Source organism: Psammomys obesus, unplaced genomic scaffold, assembly GCF_907164565.1.
Source record: "Psammomys obesus unplaced genomic scaffold, mPsaObe1.curated_primary_1811, whole genome shotgun sequence".
NCBI classification, from domain to species: Eukaryota; Metazoa; Chordata; class Mammalia; order Rodentia; family Muridae; genus Psammomys; species Psammomys obesus.
Genome location: NW_026591643.1, coordinates 3,463,035 through 3,482,249, shown reverse-complemented (window position 1 = coordinate 3,482,249; position 19,215 = coordinate 3,463,035). Strand labels below are relative to the sequence as shown.

The 19,215-nt window shown below is 41.5% G+C and overlaps 1 protein-coding gene across 1 annotated transcript in view; it reads right to left on the bottom strand.

Moving 5' to 3' along the window:
• Positions 1-4,466: 4,466 nt before the first annotated feature.
• The window catches only part of Hsdl2 (hydroxysteroid dehydrogenase like 2), a 48,356-nt gene continuing 33,607 nt past the window's right edge, over positions 4,467-19,215 (bottom strand). Inside the window, exons 8-11 of the mRNA XM_055611625.1 lie at positions 18,903-18,974; positions 13,878-14,096; positions 11,796-11,924; positions 4,467-5,431 (exon numbers count right to left, since the gene is read on the bottom strand). Coding sequence (XP_055467600.1) covers positions 5,319-5,431; positions 11,796-11,924; positions 13,878-14,096; positions 18,903-18,974 — 533 coding nt within the window. The 3' untranslated portion in view covers positions 4,467-5,318. The remainder of the gene's footprint in view (positions 5,432-11,795; positions 11,925-13,877; positions 14,097-18,902; positions 18,975-19,215) is intronic.

The window sequence follows — 19,215 nt, the reverse complement described above, 5'->3', positions numbered from 1 at the left end:
GGCGCGGCCACCGGCGGAGCCGCTCGGTTTGCCCCGGGCTCCGCGCGCCGGGCTCGGAGCGCGGGGGCGGGGCCGCGCGGGGCGGGGCCGGAGGGGGGCGGGGCGGGGGCTCGGACCCCGGCTTCAGCCGGCACCGGAAGCGCTCGGCGGGCGCCGGGACCTACAGGAAGTGTGTAGCGACGCCCGCGGAAGGCGCTGGACCCGCGTCGCTCGCCACCCTGAGGGGGCGCGGCCCCGAGCCGGACGGGCCCGGTCCGTGCGGAACCCGCGGCCCCGCACTTCCCACGCGGGTGGGCTGTCCGCCGTCTCCGCGCACGTCGGGTAAACCCTGGAAGCAAGCGGAGCCTGCTCGCTTTTAGAGGTGTCGGACCTCAGCCGGAGCTGTGCCGGGCCGCCTGAAACCAACCGCGTACTCACCCCGCAGTGTCGGAACGCCGCAGCTCAGTCTCTCGCTCTCTCTCTCACACACACCCGTAATAAACTGGACATCTCAAAATGTTTAAAGGAAGAAGATGCTGCACGGTGTTGCAGACTCTACTAGGCTAACCTGCATGATTATGAAGAGTTAAGATGTTGCAGACCAGAGACAAATTATCTCGGGCTCTTTTAGTTTCTTTGAAAGCCAGTTTATTGCCCACCCATGTGGCAAACTCACCACCCTCATGCCTCTAACGAAAACCTTTAAAGTGTTATTTTTAGCAGGGGCTAGTCAGACAGCTCAGTGGTTAAGAGCATTGGCTGCTCTTCCAGAACACACAAGTTTGGTTCCAAACCCAGGTGTGATTCCCAGCAATGGCTCTTAAGAGTCTGTAACTCCAGTTTCAGAGGCTCCGGTGCCTTCTCTAGTCCCTGCAAGCACTGACACAAGTGGTGCTCTGACGTACGTGCAGGCAAAACGATCATAAATAGTAATAATAAAAAACTAAACGCATTGTCACCTGACTAGTTTCCAGCAAGCCAAAAGCTACAGATCTCGTCAGCCCCAGAAAATTGTAAATGGGGCCCGCTCGGCCGTAGTCCACCCACCTGTAGTCCCGGCCATTGGCTGAATGCCTGGATTTTATGACTACCTTTGCTCTGTAACTAATAAAAGAAATCTCATGTAAACACTTCCACGGTGAGGCATGTCTTTCAGGGCAATCTGAATCCATGCTGCTAGGCCATCATCATTCATATTTGGCTAAAGGATAGACTCTCTGATAAGAGCTATATTTTTGCAGCTGCGAACTCATGCTGCAGCACCTAAAACTCTCAGACTGGTGCTCTGGCACGCATGGCACGCATGGCAGACGGAGGCAAGACTGCACGTATTTAACAAACAAACAAAAAACAACTTTCCTAGCACTTACTAGATACCCAGGTTTGCGCCAGGCACTCAGTGGGTTGTCAGGGAAGTCTATGAAGTTGGTGCTATTAACATTGCCATTTTATGAAAACTTTGTTTTTTGTATGTATGGGTGTTTTGCCTGTGTGAATGTCTCTGTACCCAAGCGTGTGCCTGGTGACCTTATAGGACAGTAGCAGGTGTCAAATGCCCTGAAACTGGAGTTACAGATGGCTGTGAGCTGCCTCCTGGGTGTTGGGAATCAAACTCAGGTCCTCTGGTGTTGAGGTAGTTGTGTGAAGGTGTCTCTCTGCATATTGTTGATTCTGTACCAGCAGAGATACTAGTGGGATCTTGGCATTGTTATTTCTACGGCCAGTCTCATAATTTGTAAATATTTATCCTTCTTCGTTTGCCTATTGATTGTAATAAAGATCTGAGCAGAAAGTAGAGAGCAGAACTTCCGGGCAGAGAGAATGGGACCCGGGGAGAAAAAAAATCAGTGGCGAAAGATTGGCCACTGGACGTGGGGGCGGAGCAGGGAGTGACCAGGAGATGGACCAGAGTGGAGCAGAGAGGTGGACCTGGCTACTTAGCAGGACATAGCCAGGGTTGGTCAGGTAAGAGTAGTCAGGAGACTGCCCAGCGAAGGGTCTAAGCTTTAAAACATTAATAAGCCTCTGTGTCATTATATCACTGAAGGGTTCAATAGTCCCACTCCACTCTGGAAGATCAACTAATGATCCTAACCCCTAAGCCATCTCTCCAGCCCCACATTTTGAAGTATATACTGAGAAGTGATATTGCAGTTCTTAAAATAATTTTAGTTTTCAGAAACTGAGGCTTAGAGAAACTAAGAAATCTTAACATAGTTTGTTGTTGGAGCTCAGATTCATCCAAAGCAGTCTGGATCTAGACTCCCTTTTCTCCACAAGGCAATGAGTGTTTCCAAAATATTTATAAAGGCAGTAACTTATATTTAGAACATAATCTGATCAGCCTTAGATACTACCCACATCTTGGCCTCACCCCTCCTAAGAAAGGAAATCTCAGTCATTCCTACCTTTGAGGTAGATAAGAGATGAGAATATGACAGAGATTGTGAACAAAGCATCCAGGGTTATAAATGTCAGATGAGGGGATGAGATGAAGGTATTCCTAGCTCTTTTTGAACTCTCACTGGCTGGTTCAACTCAGCTATTCTGGCCCAAACTTCTCTCCAAGATGACTGATTCAAACTGGCTTCTCTCTGATTTGCTCTGCCTGGTCTCAAAGTAATTCTGGCAATAATGTTTTAATCTTCTGGCTCCTCTTTATTCTCTGGCTTGTTCTGTCTTGACCTGGGTCTAGCTTGTTTTCTTTGCAGCCTATCTCTATAAAACTGCCCCAGTTAAAAAAAATCTCTATCCCCCTCCCTCTCCCTTTTTCTCACTCTCTTCCCCTCTCTTCCTCTCTCCCTGCACAGCTCTTAAGTAACCTCTCCTTCCTGTCCTACTCTTGTGAAAGTTGGGCATATCCATTTGACTCATTCCATGAAATCTTTCTCTGATTCATCACTTTGTCTGCCCCTTAATAGATGTCACTTTCAAATATGCCTGCCTCCTTCTATAAACCAACCTTATCTTCATTGTTTGGGATTAAATGTGTATATTAAGGGCATGTCTGTATTCCAACCAGATCATGGCCATGGCCAAAATTTAGTGTGTGTCAATCAGGGGAGAAATGAGGTACAAACACAAACTTATTCTCAGATCTCAAGAAGGTTGGAGGTGCTGAGAGGAGGCTAACAAATATGGAGATAGCAGGAAACTTAACTAGTGGGAAAAAAAGAGACAGAAAGAAAATTGGGGCTGCAGAGATGGCTCAGTGGTTAGGAGCATTTGTTGTTCTTGAAGAAGACCTAGGATTGGTTCCAGCACCAACATGGTGACTCACAACCATCTGTAACTTGTTTCACAGTACCTGATGTCCTCTTCCTGTAGGCACCAGGCACACGCAAGATACACATATAAATGAAATCTTTGGTTCTGTGTTTGTTTATTAAGGTCCATGGTATATTTTAGACTTCACTGAGGGGTAACAGTTTGGGTGGTTTAAAGAAAACACTAGCAGCCAAGTGGTGGTGGCACACGCCTTTAATCCCAGCACTTAGGAGGCAGAGGTAGGTGGATCTCTCTGAGTTCAAGGCCATCCTGGTCAGCGAGTTCCAGAACAGCCATGGCTATACAGAGAAACCCTGTCTCAAAAAAAGGAAAAAAAAAAAAAAAAAAACTAGCAAAAGAGAATTTGTTTCCCAAGATTACTCTATCCTGGTGATCTATGAGGTTTTGTTTTGTTTTTAAATTGTGGTTATTAGCTATCAAGCATGTTGGATTTGAGTCACTGAGTGACTGTATCATCGACTACTGTAGTAGAATTTTAACAGAACTATTATATCTGGTATGAGTTCCTGAGTGAGAAGGAAAGTTTTGAGTGGACAAAAGGTGACAGGGCACAACAGGGTTTCAAATAACTTACGTTAAGCCCCAAAATGGAGGCCAATGCAACAAATGTATCAAACAAATTATGGCTTTGATATGGCATGAATAAACCTTGAAAGTATTATGCCTAGTGAAGGAAGCCTATCAGGAAAGTGAAAAGTGTGACTCTATACATATGTCCAGAATAGGCACGTCAGTAGTAATAGGAACTTGGTTTGTTGTTGCATAGGACTAAAATGTTTTGTTGATGCAGCGTGGGGAGGGTGATAAAACATTCTGATTGGGGCCTGCAAGATGACTCAGTACATGAAGGCACTTGCCTCTAACCTTGATGGCTTGTTGGAAGGTGAGAACTGAGTCCCCACAAGTGGTTCCCCAACTCCACACAGGATAAAAAGTAAAAAAGGGATGGAGGGAGAGGAAGGACAGTAACTGTGATGACAGTTAGCTCTGCGTGGACAGAACAGCATATCACACATTCAGTGAACTAATTACAGTGACTATAGAGTAGATGGACTGGTTTGGTTCGTATTGTCATGTTTTTGAGACAGGTCATGCTGTTTCTCAGGCTGGGCATCCATTCTTACCATTAGTATTCACCACTATTTTAAGGGACCTAACAGTGCAAACTGACAAGAAAGAGAAATAAAAGGCACACAGAATGGGGGAAAAGGAGATAGATTCATCTTTATTTGAAGATAACATGATTTAAAGCATCTGTTTTAAAAAGCTGCTAAAGATAATGAGTAGGTCTAACTACTGCAGGGCATTAGGGATACTCACAAATTAATTCTATTTCTGTATGTTAGCACTTGGAAACTCAACTTAGCCAGGCATTGTGGCTAATCATAGCACTAAGAAAACGGAGGCAGGAGGACTGGCCTGAGTTCAAGGCCAGCTGAGTTACCCCATCTGGAGAAAAAGGGAAAAGCTTAAAATGTAAAGATAGCTAGAATAGTATCAATAATATAAAATACTTATAGTAAGTTAAACAAAAGTTTGCCTCTAAGTATTGTGCACTGAAGTCTATGAAACACTGCTGGGCAAAACAAATGTCCTTAAAAAAAAAAAAAAAAGAAAGAAGAAGAAGAAGGAGGAGGAGGAGGAGGAGGAAGAGGAGGAGGAGGAGAAGGAGGAGAAGAAGAAGAAGAAGAAGAGAGGCAGTGGTTAAGGGAGATATTACAGTCCCTCACACAACTTTCTTAGTGAAGATAAAGTAGTAAACAGCTAATTTTATTGCTTGATTCTGATTAGTTGTTCATGGTATATATTTTTCCTGCAAAAGGCAATGAATGAAATAAAGGCTTAGAGGGGGAAATTGGATAAAAATAGACAATATATTAAGATGTCTTGAGTGGTTAGTTGTTTTAATTATAATTTCAAGTCTAATAGATACAGGAAGTCTACTTTTTCCAGAACAAACCTATGTGTCCTTATACGACAGTGGAGGAGACAACAGAGTTTTAACTTCTTTACTTCTGAGGAGAACAGTCAACACTTTTGCTTCTTGTCCTTCAGAGTCTGGAATTCATATGGGTCATTAGCTTCTCCAATTTGACTGCTAGGGCCATGTTTCCTTTAATTTTCAGTTTTCCTGACATGAATGCCATGGTTGGCTTTAGTTTCCCTAAAATAAGAAATGAGACAGAGAAAGCATCATTAGTGTCCTAAGGGATATGCCACTTCAAGAACATGCACTCTAGGAAGAATCTGCAGTTATAAAAATCCCGGAGCACAGAAATTTCTAGACAGCATTGCATATTACTATCTAGGGAAGCTCAGCTTCTGCTGTGGATGTTAACAATATCCTATAATACAAAAGATAACGTCAGAAACAGTCAGCAGAGAGTAACGGTAAAAAGCTAAAGATGCTATGTTTATACTACTGGGTACAACAGTCTAAAGAAATGCAGACCCCAATGGATTTTGGTACGCAAATATTACATTATTTAATTTTCCTAATTTATTATAGCTCATTAAACCCTTTACCCATTTCACTTAATTTCAAGAAATTAAATGGCATGGAAAATGTACAAAATATTTACAAATTATTTTTAAGCTGGGCATAGCAGTACACATTTTGTAACTCCAGCACTTAAGGGCTGAGTCAGGAGGATCACATGTTCAAAGCCATGCTGAGCTACACAGTGACTGTGTCTAAGCAAACAGCAGCTAAGACCATCAAATACACAGTGGTGAGGAGCTGGGGAGAGACTCAGGGAAAGTGCTCGCTGCACAGGCGTGAGGACCAGAGCCATGTAGTGCCGGTGCTGGGAGGCACGTCTGTACCGGGGCTCCTACTGTGAGGTGAGTGCATGGAGGCTTGTGGTCAGTTAGCATGCCGTATACGGCCACGGACCACAGAGACACCCCGTCAGAAGGTGAAGGTGAGCACGGACACACAAGGTTGTTCTCTGACCTCCCCACGCATAGTGGTACTCGTACATGTGTACTCATATAAACATGCAAACACACATATACTAAAAATTCTCATTTTTAATATAGTGTATGTAGGGCTGGAAAAAGAACTTGCACAGTTCTTTAAGAAGATCTGAGTTTGTTTTCCAGCACCCTTGTCCAGTGGCTCAAAAATGCCCATCATTCCAGTTCCAGGGAATCTGATGCTTCTGGTCTCCCTCTGAGGATACTTATACACACATAGGCATACCCACTGACAGACACACACAGACACACTATTTAAGAAATAATTTTTTAAAGTATAGTCTATGAACACAAAAGTATGTGTTAGCATTTTTCAACCAGAGACATGTAAGCATTAAAACTAGAATTAGAAACTGGGTACTGTGGCACACACCTGTAATCCTAGCACTCAGGAAGCAGAGGCAGGCAAATCTCTCTGAGTTTGAGGCCAGCCTGGTCTACAAAGTGAGTCCAAAGATTACACAAGGAAACCCTATCTCCAGAACAAAACAAAACAAAACAACAACAACAAAATAGAATCGTAGCTGGGCAGTGGTGGCACAGCCTTTAATCCCAGCACATGAAAGGCAGAGGCAGATGAATCTCTGAGTTCAAGGTCAGCCTGGTCTACAGAATGTTCTTCCAGAACAGCCAGGGCTACACAAAGAAACCCTGTCTCCAAAAAAAAAATTTTAACATAGCTACTATGGGGCTGGAGAGATAGCTCAGTGGTTAAGAGCAGTGTCTGCTCTTCCAAAGGACCCGGGGTTCAATTCCTAACACCCACATGGCAGCTCACAACTATCTGTAATGCCAATTCCAAGGGATCTGACACCTTCACACTAATGCACATAAAATTAATTCAGTGTCAGTTCAATCTAGAGCACAGAGTTAATAGGAAAACTGAGGCTCAAAGAGGATTTTACCTTGCCCAAAGTCACACAGCTTGTACATAGCAGTGCTTTAATCCTTAGCCAGGTATGCCCAACTATCATTTATGACTTCCTTACATAAATGTTTCGACATTGCTTATGTCTCCTAGAAGGTACAACATGTGTCTGGTACATTAGTGTCCTCTCCTACCTTTCACCTCTGTGACATGTGTAGGTTCAAAACAGCAAAAATCATGAATAAAAGAAGCAATTTAAAGTTAATCAGAAATGTAAGTGCAGAAGAAAAGAACCTGAAATAATTCATGCTTTGGGAGATTAATAATAATAATAATAAAAATAAAATAATATTGAAGCGAAGAGATGGCTCGGCCTGGTGAAGTGAGTTCAGTACCCAGAGGCTAAAGGAAACAGAATCTACAGTTGTCCTCTGCCCTCCACAGAAATGCCATGCATGAACACCTGTCCACCCCATACACACACCTCATACAAAGATAGAAACGTAAAAATTTATCTCAAAATGGATCACAGAATTAAATGTACAAACTAAACTTTTCAAGTCTTAAAACACAGGGTTATAATGGAATAAATGTAGGCTCCTATATTTGAACACCTCATCCCCAATTTGTGGTGTTGGTTAGAGGTTACAGAACTTGTGGAACACGAAGCTTGGAGGAAGTGCACTATTGCAATGAGGCTTTGAGAACTGACAGCCTTGTCCAATTTGGTCTTTCTGTTTCTTCTTTTTAACTCCTTTCTTTTTTTTTTTTCTTTTGTTTTTTTGAGACAGGATTTCTCTGTGTAACAGAGCCCTGGACATCATGGGCTCACTTTGTAGCCCAGGCTGGCCTTGAAGTCACAGAGAGCCTCCTGCCTCTGCCTCCCGAGTGTTGGGATAAAGGCGTGGCCACCGTGCCCAGCTTGCCCTGTTTCTTACATGCATCCGAGATGTGAACTCTCAGTTTCTGTGCAGCTGCTGTGGACACTCTCTGGAGCCATAAGGCAAAATGAACTCTCGTTATGTAAGTCACTCTGGAGCATGGTATTTTATCACAGCAACTGTCAGGAGCTGTGACTCCAATGGCCTGCTTTGATATTTAAATCTCTGCGGAGAGAAGGGTTTTGGGAGGCCCTTACTAATGGCAGGAGAACTTGCAAGTCCATCTCCTTTTGTTTGTGACAGCAGGTGGGATAGCTTGTGAGGATCACACCTCTTCCAAAGGCTCCTTGTGCAAATTAAACCATTGTTCTGAGATATTTCTACTCTGGCTTAGAAACTCTACAATAAAAAGACAGGCTGACAGTTACTGCAGAAGAAGGCCAACTCTTGTGTAAACAGGAGTCAAATAAGCAACTAGATACAATGTTGTGCGATGGGAGGAGCCAGAGGACAGGAAAGAGGGGAGGAGCTAGAGAACAGGAAGGGGAGAGAAGGAGGAGGAGCTCCAGGAAAAAGCTCGAGGAGAAAGCACAAGGAGGGCAGAGCTGGAGGAGAGAGCTTAGAGGACGTGGAGCATGAACCAGACCTAAGATTTCACAAAAAGCAAGAGCATGGTATTTTATCACAGCAACAGCAAAGGAGGCTGGAGAGATGGCTCCATGGTTAAGAGCACTGGCTGCTCTTCCAGAGGTCCTGAGTTCAATTCCCAGTAAACTACACAGCACCTCACAACCATTTCATGAGATCTAATGCCCTGTCTGGCACACAGGCATATATATGCAGACAGAGCACTCATAAGCATAAAATACATAAATAAATCTTTAAAAAAAGAAAGTGAATAAACAGAATAAAGTATTTGCATATAATATACCTGGAAATTAAAAAAAAATAATTCTTAAAATTCATGGAAAAAAGACAACTCAATTTAAAAACAATAAGGGGGGAAGCTAAAAAGATGTCTCAGTGGCTAAGAACCCTTGGGGCTCTTCTAGAAAACTTGAGTTTGGTCCCCAGCACCCACATGGAGGCTCACAACTGGCTGGAGCTCTGCTCCATTTCAAGGAGCTCTCCATGGCCACCAGGCATGCACGTGGTGCTTGGACATGCTTGCAAGCAAAACAACCGTATACATAATATTAAAACTTTTAAAAGGAGACTAAAGACATTTCTCTAAGGCTTAACACAGACAGCCAATAAGCACATTTTTAAAAAGGTTCAACCATTAGCAATTGGGTAATCCAAACCAAAATGTTAAGATTCTAGTAGGACGGTAATAATTTTTTTTTTTAAAACAACAGAACTAAAAAACAGTACTGTCAAGGGCAAGAATTAAGCGAAAAAAAAAAAAAGACAAAAACCCCTCACAGACTAGCCCAAAACAAAACAACAGTGCCCACTCTCCACGATGCCCGTCAGTTCCCGAATGGCTAAACAAGCTGTGGTGTGAGGAGGGCATGGTGGTATATGTTTGCAATCCAGCACTTCGGAGGTGGAAACAAGAACTCAGGAGTTCAGGGAAAGCCTCAGGGCTATAGCAAATATGAGGAGAGCCTGGGCTACCTGTGTGAAAAAGAAAATAATATGGTATAGCCATACAATTAAACATGCAACAAGGAGAATAAATAAAACTGCTAATACATGAATGACTCTTAAAAGCCTTAAGCTGAAAAAAGCCCAATGCATGATACTTTACACTTTGATGCCATTTACAAAAAAAAAAAAAAAAAGAATGGAAAAACAGAATGCAATATTATTTTGCTGACTAGGGACTGAATGGAAATAGGAACTGACTACATAAAGAGAGTAATAGAAATATTCTTAAAGTCAAACTTAATGGTAGATGACTAAAAATATATTGAGAATCATGTCTATTTTTACTAAGACAAGTTCTGTCTTAGTAAATTTTACAATATACTATTTTATCAAAACTCTATTGATAGAGGGGGAGCTCTCAAACAAAGTCACTAACCACAATGTGAAAACATATACATACATGTCCCTCTTTACATAAGGTAATATTTTTTCTTGTTGTTTTGTTTTTCAAGACAGGTTTCTCTGTATCTAATAGCACTGGCTGTCCTGGACTCACTTTGTAGTCCAGGCTGGCCTCGAACTCACAGAGATCCACTGGCCTCTGCCTCTGAGTACAGGGATTAAAGGTGTGCTCCACTATATCTGGCTCAAATAAGGTAATCTTAAACAGTTTATTTCCTTTCCTTTTTACTTAAGAGATAGGGACATCACCTTGTTGTTCAGACTGCATCACCTTGTTGTTCAGACTGGCCACAAACTTCTAGTTCAAGCAATCCTCCTGAGCCTCAACCCCCTAAAAAACTGAGATGACAGGCATGTGCCACTGAGCCCATTGAAAGTTTATTACTTACTGCTTTGCCACACAGTGGCCTCTACTGGCTAAAAAGAGATTTGGTTACTTTAGGTTTTGTATTATAGTGAATGCTTCTAAACAAATAGACATAGAAATAGTTACGATCTCTAAAAGAAGACTTCTTAGACTCCACAGTCGAAACTGTACCCATATAAAGGAAAGCTGATAAGCAGAATGAAATGACAAAGGCAGAATGTTCCCAGTCTAGGTATAAAATGTGCCTCATAACTCATGTCTTAGGGAACTCTAGCAAATGCAAGAATACAGTCACAGAAAGAGAAAGAAAGCTCACTATCTTAGGCTTATATATAAGGAAAAGCTAAAGAAGCCATGGAGCCAAGAGCGGTGATGCTCTCTTAACATGGGTAAAGGGTTAGTTCAAGTCATCCTCAGCTATACAGTTTTCCAGGGCAGCTTAGACTACATGAAATCCTGTATTAAAGCAAAGCAAAGGAAGCCACTGATTCCCAATCCACTGATTAGAAGGTCAGTCAGAACAGAATAATTCAGAGCAAGAGTGACCTTCAAGATGTGCTGTGTAAGCCCGACAACCTGATTTGGACTCTCAGGACACATAAAGGTGGAAGGAGAGAACATATGAGTAACTTTATAATTCATTACAATTATTTTTTTTGAGACAGTTTCTTTATGTAGCCTGTCCTGGACTCACTTTGTAGACCAGGATGGCCTCAAACTCAGAGATCTGCCTGCCTCTGCTTCTGCCTCACCAAGTGCTGGGATCACAGGTGTGCGACACTGCACCTAGCTACAATTAATAATTTTAGATTAGAATATTATAATGTCTTAGTTAAGAGTAGTGTTGCTATTTTTTTTTTTTTTAGAATTTGTGTTAACTTACCAGTTTGAGTAATATTCTAAGAGAATAAAATAGAACAAATCACCCTTAAAACTATTTTGACATTTTTAGAGCTAACTGAGCAGAACATAAAATCATGCAAAAGATTCCCTGGGATAGAGATTTCACAAAATCAAGGCACAAGGGCATAAGAGAGCTGGCTCCTGGCTCCTTTATGGCATCTGGTGAGGCTCAAGTGAGCTACTGCTGACTTCTCTGTGACTCTGGCCCACACCTTCAAAGTACAGGAGCTTAATTCAGGCTGAATGATCTCTTCTCAGTGATGAGAAAAGAAAGGTCTGCCATCAATTTCCCATTAATCAGATGAGGTAGAAGTGGGAGCAGAGGCAGCCTTTGAGCAGCCTTCCCAAGACTACCTGCACAGAGAGCTCCCATTGTTAGGAACATTTCTGAACCCTGATTATCTGGAAAAGAAGAAAGTGGAATTTCCAAATGTTTCCATTTGAAGCAAGTGATCTAAAAGAGTTGAAAACTCACCTGAAAACATTTTGACGAAATCATCAGTGGTCATACTCATCACTACATCCGCCCGGTCAGGGGGCTCTCCATGCCCAACTTTCCCAACTTTATTCTTCAGATCAAGAAACCATGTGCCTCCATCTTCACCTGTAGAGACAACATGTGGTCTTCTACCATGCTGTCCTGGTTAAAATCCTCAGGCTACCATCAACTTAGCACTTATTACAATCCAAGTACTGCGCTAGGTTCTGAAGATTATTCAATAACAAAAAGAAAAGCCAGGTTCTTCTCCAAAGAGGCGTCAGAGGTGGTGCAGGTGTGTAAACAGAGGAAGTGCAAAGCTGAGCAGTCAAATTCACACTCAAGTTACTACAGTGCTTAAGAGGGGCTGGAACAAAGGACATGGCTCAGTGTCTATGGGTATAACAGCTCACTTTGAGAAGTGGGGAATAAACAGAGACTGTTAAGGAGGAAGCCAGAAAAAGGGGGCATTTGCAGAAGGAAGGAGTGGTCAACAGCCTCAGATCCTACAGAGGAGTTACAGGGAGGGATGACAAATAGCCACTGGGGAAACAGCCATCATCTAGGACTGTGGGGAAAACAGATTCTGTGGACCTAAGAAAAAGTGGAGGGAGAAAAGTATGTTCCATAGAGTGGGCTTCAGGTAAAAATACAGTGTGGCTCTGAAAGAAAGACAGGGAGAATGGTTTGGCAATATTGTTAGATTCTGTTTTAAAGATAGACTATCAGTGAAAACATTAAAATAAGTGCTGGAAAGGAGGCTGCAGGGTGCACAAATTGAAGAAAAGGTACAGTTAGCAGGAGTTAGCAGGACAATTCCTGAGGAGGCCAGAGGAAATGGGATCTCTAACTCTAATACTACCAGTGTCATCCATGAACTACTTTACTGTCATGGTCTGTCAGAAATGGAGACTCTCAGGTACACCCCTGACCTACTGGATCAAACTCTACATCTGAGGACCTAGACTCTTCTAGGTCCAGTTAAGGAAGCTTGCGGTGCACTGGCAGGAAGCTAAACTCCAGGGTACTGGAAAGAAAAGGAGGGCCTATGAAGGCTGATTTACATCTGATGGCAGGAAGCTGAAGTCACTGCTAGCTGCAGGTTTTCTGAAAATATTTTGTGGAAAATGAGGCAGTAAATGCCAAGAGAAAAGTCTAAGGTGCTGCTTTGACCTCTCTAAAGAGAGATAACAACTGAATCTCCACAAGTCCAGCTGATGTTATTGTTTTGGTTCTTGTATAACAAGATTTTGCAACTCTGGGGCAACCAGATAGTTTGATTCATCCAAAACTAATCTTTGATAGATAAGTCATGACATAAGCAGGAAGGGTTCAAGTTTAGGACTTCAGCACAAAAAATGACTGAAGCTACAGACCACAAATTCAGAAACAAAAAGAAAGAATGGTAGATTTTGAAAAGGCAGAGAACAGCATAAAGGATGAGAAAATTTGCATATAGAAGAACTAAAGAAAGCAGTGCTTAAAACTACCATTAGTCTATGTTACTTTTTATTATATGGAAAAACATGTAAAGAGGTTTTTGGTTTTGTTTGTTTGTTTTTTAAGACAGACTCTCTCTAAAATAGCCCTAGCTACTAACTCTGTAAACCAGGCTGGCCTCAAACTCAGAGATCCACCTGCTTCTGCCGCCGTCCCCCCACTGAGTGCTAAGATTAAAGGGATGTGCCATCATGCCTGGCTCATTGCAGAGGTTTTTATTATACTCATACTGGCCTAACTCAAAAATAAAAATGGTTAGCTGCCCACAACTGCTAAATTATTACATTACCTGTCACAATGCATATGTCCATCTATGTAGGACTTCCTATCATCTATGCCAAGGAGTTATTTAACACTCAAAGTATATGCCATGAAAATGTATTCTACCTATGTTTGTTTCCATACAAACAAATCTTAACTCAAAAATACAAACTGATAGTTCCTTGCTGTTTTTGAGTATCTATAGTCAATAGTTCTAGACATAGCTAACTATCCAGGTGTCAAGAGCTGATTTTCTTCCAACAAAATCTTCTTCTTACTGTTTCATAAAAGCTCCAGATCATCGGACTCAGTCCTCACCTGAGAGTTCAAACTGATAGATAGCTTGTGTGGCTTTAACAACTTCATCACTGAGAGAGTCCTTAACTATTCTAAATGTTTCTTCCACAGCTCCAAAATGTGGTGGCGGTGGCTGCAGCTTCGGTTGCGGCTGTGGTTGAGGCTCTGAGTGTGGCTGTGGCTGCGGATGTGACTGCAGCTGTGGCTGTGGATTCTCTGCTATTACTTCTGGCTCAGGGTCTGTAAAAGATAATTTACATAAACAGACTTAAAAAAGCCTTGGTAGTGTAAGGCCCAAAACACAGCTAACGCAAGGCAGACTTGCTACCAAATAGCTTATTTGGCCAAATGATTTTAAATGGATTAAGTGGTATCTACAAGCATAAAGATAGCTGATGGGAAAAGCAGCCAACCATGTCATTTATGGCTGTGAATGTTAAGAAGCTAGCTCTCTTAAGTAAAAGGCTGGCTTTTAAAATAGGTTACTAACACCCAAACCAAACAAAGCCGCTCCTAAACAATACAGTGTTTACACAAAGTAACTGCAATTTGAGTTATATGTTTTGGATGGCCCATATAGGTTATAAAACCAAACAAGAAAAAGATGCTGTGGTAAGGAAGATGAAAATATGCAAGACTTGGCTTGAATTAATAGCCAAGTAAATATTACTTGTCTGTAAGTAAAATGTATTTACCTAATCCTCCCCCACATAAGAAGTTTCATCTTCAAATCCTATAGGTGCCAGGAAAGAACCATCTCCCAAGAAGTCTCCCACTACCACATGTGCAACATGCAACATTCGTACCCGTGTGTTCATGCTTGCATGTGCTCGCACTCACACGTGTGCAAATAATTCTTCATGTACTGAAATAGGGCTGCAGATATATCACATTTTTAAAACATTTGCCTAGCATGCACAAGGCTTTGGCTTTAAACTCCAGCATAGGATACACACACGCACACACACGCATGCACGCACTTAGACCCATATACAACCTATGATATGGCTCTAGGAAGTAACTATGGTCCACAGACTCAGCATAATAAACATAGGCCTGCTTGTGCTTTGGCTCATGCAGGATCTCAAACTCAACCTCTTTAAATAAAGGAGAAAGGCACTTGCATATTTAAGCCTCTGGATTAGAATCTAGGTTTATCCCTCTGTTTGACAGATGCTGCTTTTCAAGAATGGCTCAATATTATTCTTCTTTCTCATCTTTTAAATCCAAGTTCAAAGCTTATAGCTCCCAAAGGAGAAAAACAGACAGTTGAAGAGGAGTGGGGAAGGGAGTTGGGGCAGGAGAGCCTATGGGAAAGCAGCCCGGCAGTGAACCCTACAGTAGGAAGGAATTCTGTGGTGGTGCTTCATGGGAAGTACATGCCCACAGCTAGACTGATCAAAAGGGGAAGGCACGTGCTAAAGAGATGTCTCAACATCTGTAACTTAAGTTGCAGGGGATGAAATGTCCTCTTTAGTCTCAGCAGGTACACATGGTATCTATATGTACTCATAAACTGGAAAGGCAAGAAGAGGGATTTTCTTAGTAGAGGTGAAGATGGACCTATGTCAGCCTTGTGCCATGGCCCTAGCTGAGAACCCACAGAGAAAGGAATTTCATCAGAAGGGCAGAGTGGACCAAAAGCAACAAATATATTCCTGCTGTCTCATTCCACTAGCTCCAGAAAATCTCCTATAAGAGAACAGATTAACAAGAATGAAATAACCAGATTAACAAGAATGAAATAACAGTATCATACTGAGTGAGGAGTAAATTATGCTGAAAAAAAAATCCAAAGTCAATTTATACAAGCAATTTCCTATGAAACTAAATTTTTTTTTCACATGAAAGCTATGCTTATGATGTCTTGGTCTCGACTGTAACAAGCACACACAGTGGAGCAGGGACGGGGAGGCCACATCAGGCACGGGGCATGGAGGGCTGTCTGGAACCTTCCTCTAATTCTGTAGTGAACCTGAAGCTGCTCTGAAGCAACAGGTCTTACCAACACACTGTGAAGTGGGTGCTGGAAACCACAGACCTAGCTGGACCAAGAGGACGGTAAGTCTAAAGGCAGAAACAGAAACAAAAGGCCAGCAGTGACATTGTTTTTTGTTTGTTTGTTTGTTTTTGTTTCTTTTTTTTTTTTGAGACAGGGTTTCTCTGTGTAGCCTTGGCTGTCCTGGACTTACTTTGTAAACTAGGCTGGCCTTGAACTCACAGAGCTCCGCCTGCCTCTGCCTCCCAAGTGCTGGGATTAAAGGTGTGCACCACCACCACTGGCTGGCTGTGACACTGTTCTTAATATACACAACTGAACAGAAATAAAACTGTGGAGAATCTTAACAGATTATTCTCTGTAATACTGAGGATAAATCTGACAAGGTTGCCCCAAATATAGAAGAAAATGAAAGAAGATGAATAACTAAGGGTGCTATTAACTACAGGAAAAGGGGCAGCCAACCTAGGAATGCATAGTTCAGAGAACTCAGAGCGACCAGAACATAAGCAACCAAAACTATAAGCAAATAAAATAAACTAGAAAGGACTAAGTAGGCTCTCTGTGTTCCAGCAGGGAGCAGAGATAAGGAATGAACAACAAAATGATGTGTGTGAGTGCGTGTGTGTGCATGCATGTGCACATGGAGAACTAATTCCAGAAAAGGTACAGCCAACTATCGACAGGGGCTGCCATCAGCAGTGGATTCGAAAGCAATGTGAACCTCTCACAAGGAAAATGAGGGCTCCACACCAAGCCTTTTGCATTAAAATATACAGTAAAAATGCAATGTATCTGGATACACATATGAAAAGCCATCTGGCAAAGGTAAGTTGAACCCCAGACCAGATATACTAGCCCCTGTCTGTGTAAGCACTCAACTATGCTGACAGGAAATGCTGATTATAACTGCTAGTGATGACATAAGAAAGGTGAAAAGAACTATGGAACATAATGTTGTCTCTAGCATTAGCACTATATGGAGAAGGCTGACAAAGAGAAGGAGCATCTGACCTCAAAGGTGAGAAGTAGAGCATTTCTGTAATGAAAGTTCATCAAGACAAATCTACCCATCAAAGCCTAAGGTCAGTGGCTGACATTTCACTCTTTTAACCCCTCTTCTTCTGACTGCACAATCACAAATGCCCTCTTCATGATGATACTGTTCCTCGTTAATTATGCCCAAAGGGAGAGAATGTGCTGAACATAGCAATTACACGTTTAGTCCCTGAGGTGGCAACTGCTCCTTATAAATTAATATTTGGCACTACTGGGGACTTTTAAGAATTCAGGCTTTAGGAATACCAGCTATGTAACTGGTTAAAGCCACAGGCTTTGGAGAGAAACCCTGTGTCAACAAAACAAACAAAACAACAACAACAAAAGCACAGACTTTGGAAACAGAGAAACAAGAATCTACATCCTGGTTCTGCCACCTGCTGTTGGCTCTGCAGCTCCAGTACAGTCTTCAGTATTAAACAATGCACACGAACAAGTGGCTACAGCATTCACACATAGGCCACACGTAATGGAGAAGATGACCAACTAAACGGTTCTTGTTTGAAATTGGGAACTTAGACAAATTCAATCCATGTGTCTCCTTTCAAAAGATAAATCCAATTTTAGGGGTTTGGGCAAAAAACAGGACCTGAGGCCTCTTGCCTTGAAGGCCAGACTCAAGGGTTTAAGGGTCTGGTTCCTACCATTCTGTAAGAAGCCTTTTCAGAAAAAAACTGATATCTTGTTTCCTTGGTTTTTCTCTCCTGGTGAATTAAAGATCTAACTTTTAAACCAGCATTCTCTGTGTTGTAGGCCTCACTACTTTTCTTTTCTATGGCTCTTATTTTTTTATTGTAGTAAAAAATGTCCTTTTATTATCTAATTTTTTTAAAACTTCTTCAAAAATTTAGATAATGCACAGACACATAAAAGATAGAACTAATCTGGAAATAAAGTTTGGCTGTAAATGCATCAGGATTCTACAGATATCAAAGGCACAGAGAAAATTTGTTCTTAAAAACTTTTATTACAAAATGTTTCTTGTGTTTCAGTAAACCACAGATGGTATGCTAAATAGATCACAAAGATTAAAAAAAAAAAGGTATGCCCAAAACCTCCTTTGAAATTAACTCCCTTCACAGACAATAGTACAAATTAAAAATTGTGTTAGATATACTTCAACATGACACATTTTTCTCCAAATATCAACATAAAATATTTAAAGACAGCTGTCAAGGAAAAGAAATAAAACTTGGGACAGCTGCAAAAACAACACAAAATATCCTTTTTCTAGGGTTAACTGAGAATTGTATATAATGTGTTCTTTAGTTACAGAATGGTTTAGAGCAATGGTTCTCAACCTGTTGGTCAAGACCCCTCTGGGGTCAACAACCTTTCCCAGGGGTTGCATATCAGATGTCTGTCATATCGGATATTTACATTACAATTCATAACATTAGCAAAATTACAGTTATGAGGTAGCAACAAAATAATTTTATAGCTGTGGTTCACCACAATATGAGGAACTGTATTAATAGGCTGCACCACTAGGAAGGACCCATGGGAACCACCATATTAGAGGCAGAGGGAAAAATATCATTGTTACAACAGCAATTCTATATTTTATAAGAAAAAGTAAGTTAGTGATTGTAGTTTCCTATTTAAAATATGATTTACCCAGACATGTTATACACACCTTTAATCCCAGCATTTGGAAGACACAGACAGGTGGATCTCTAGAAGTTTGAGACCAGCCAAGGTTACACAGTGAGACCACGTACATTCATATACACATTCATACATACGTACACAGAATATGCTCTAGAATCTTGGTGCAGTTAAGAACACTGGCTACTTTTCCAGACGGCCCCAGTTCAATTTCCAGCCTTTATGCGGCAGCTCACACCCATCTCTAACTCCAGTCCACTTGGGAATCTCGCACTGTCTCCTGGCCTCCGCAGCACCAGGTATGCTTATAGTTGCTGTACAGATATACATGCAGGCAAAGCAAAAAATAAAATAAAATAAAATGTGCTCTAGAATCTTACCAGGTGATTCGTTTTCCTTTATATAGGTATCTGGGTGGTCATCTAAGAAGAAATCTGGTAACAAGGGATGGCCTGAAAAATGAACCCCCATATAATCAAGTTAGAATAATTATATAGTAATTATTATACTATATTAAGATTTTAAAACTTTTTAATAAAATTCATCTTTAAAAAAATCCTTGACTATAGAAAGAGCCCCTAGACAAATATTGAACTATTTGATCTAATTTATTCATTTTTTCCCAGTAACTCAGTAGTTATCCTCTTCTCTTATGAAAAATTTCCTCTTAAGACCTAATTTTTTGTTTCATTT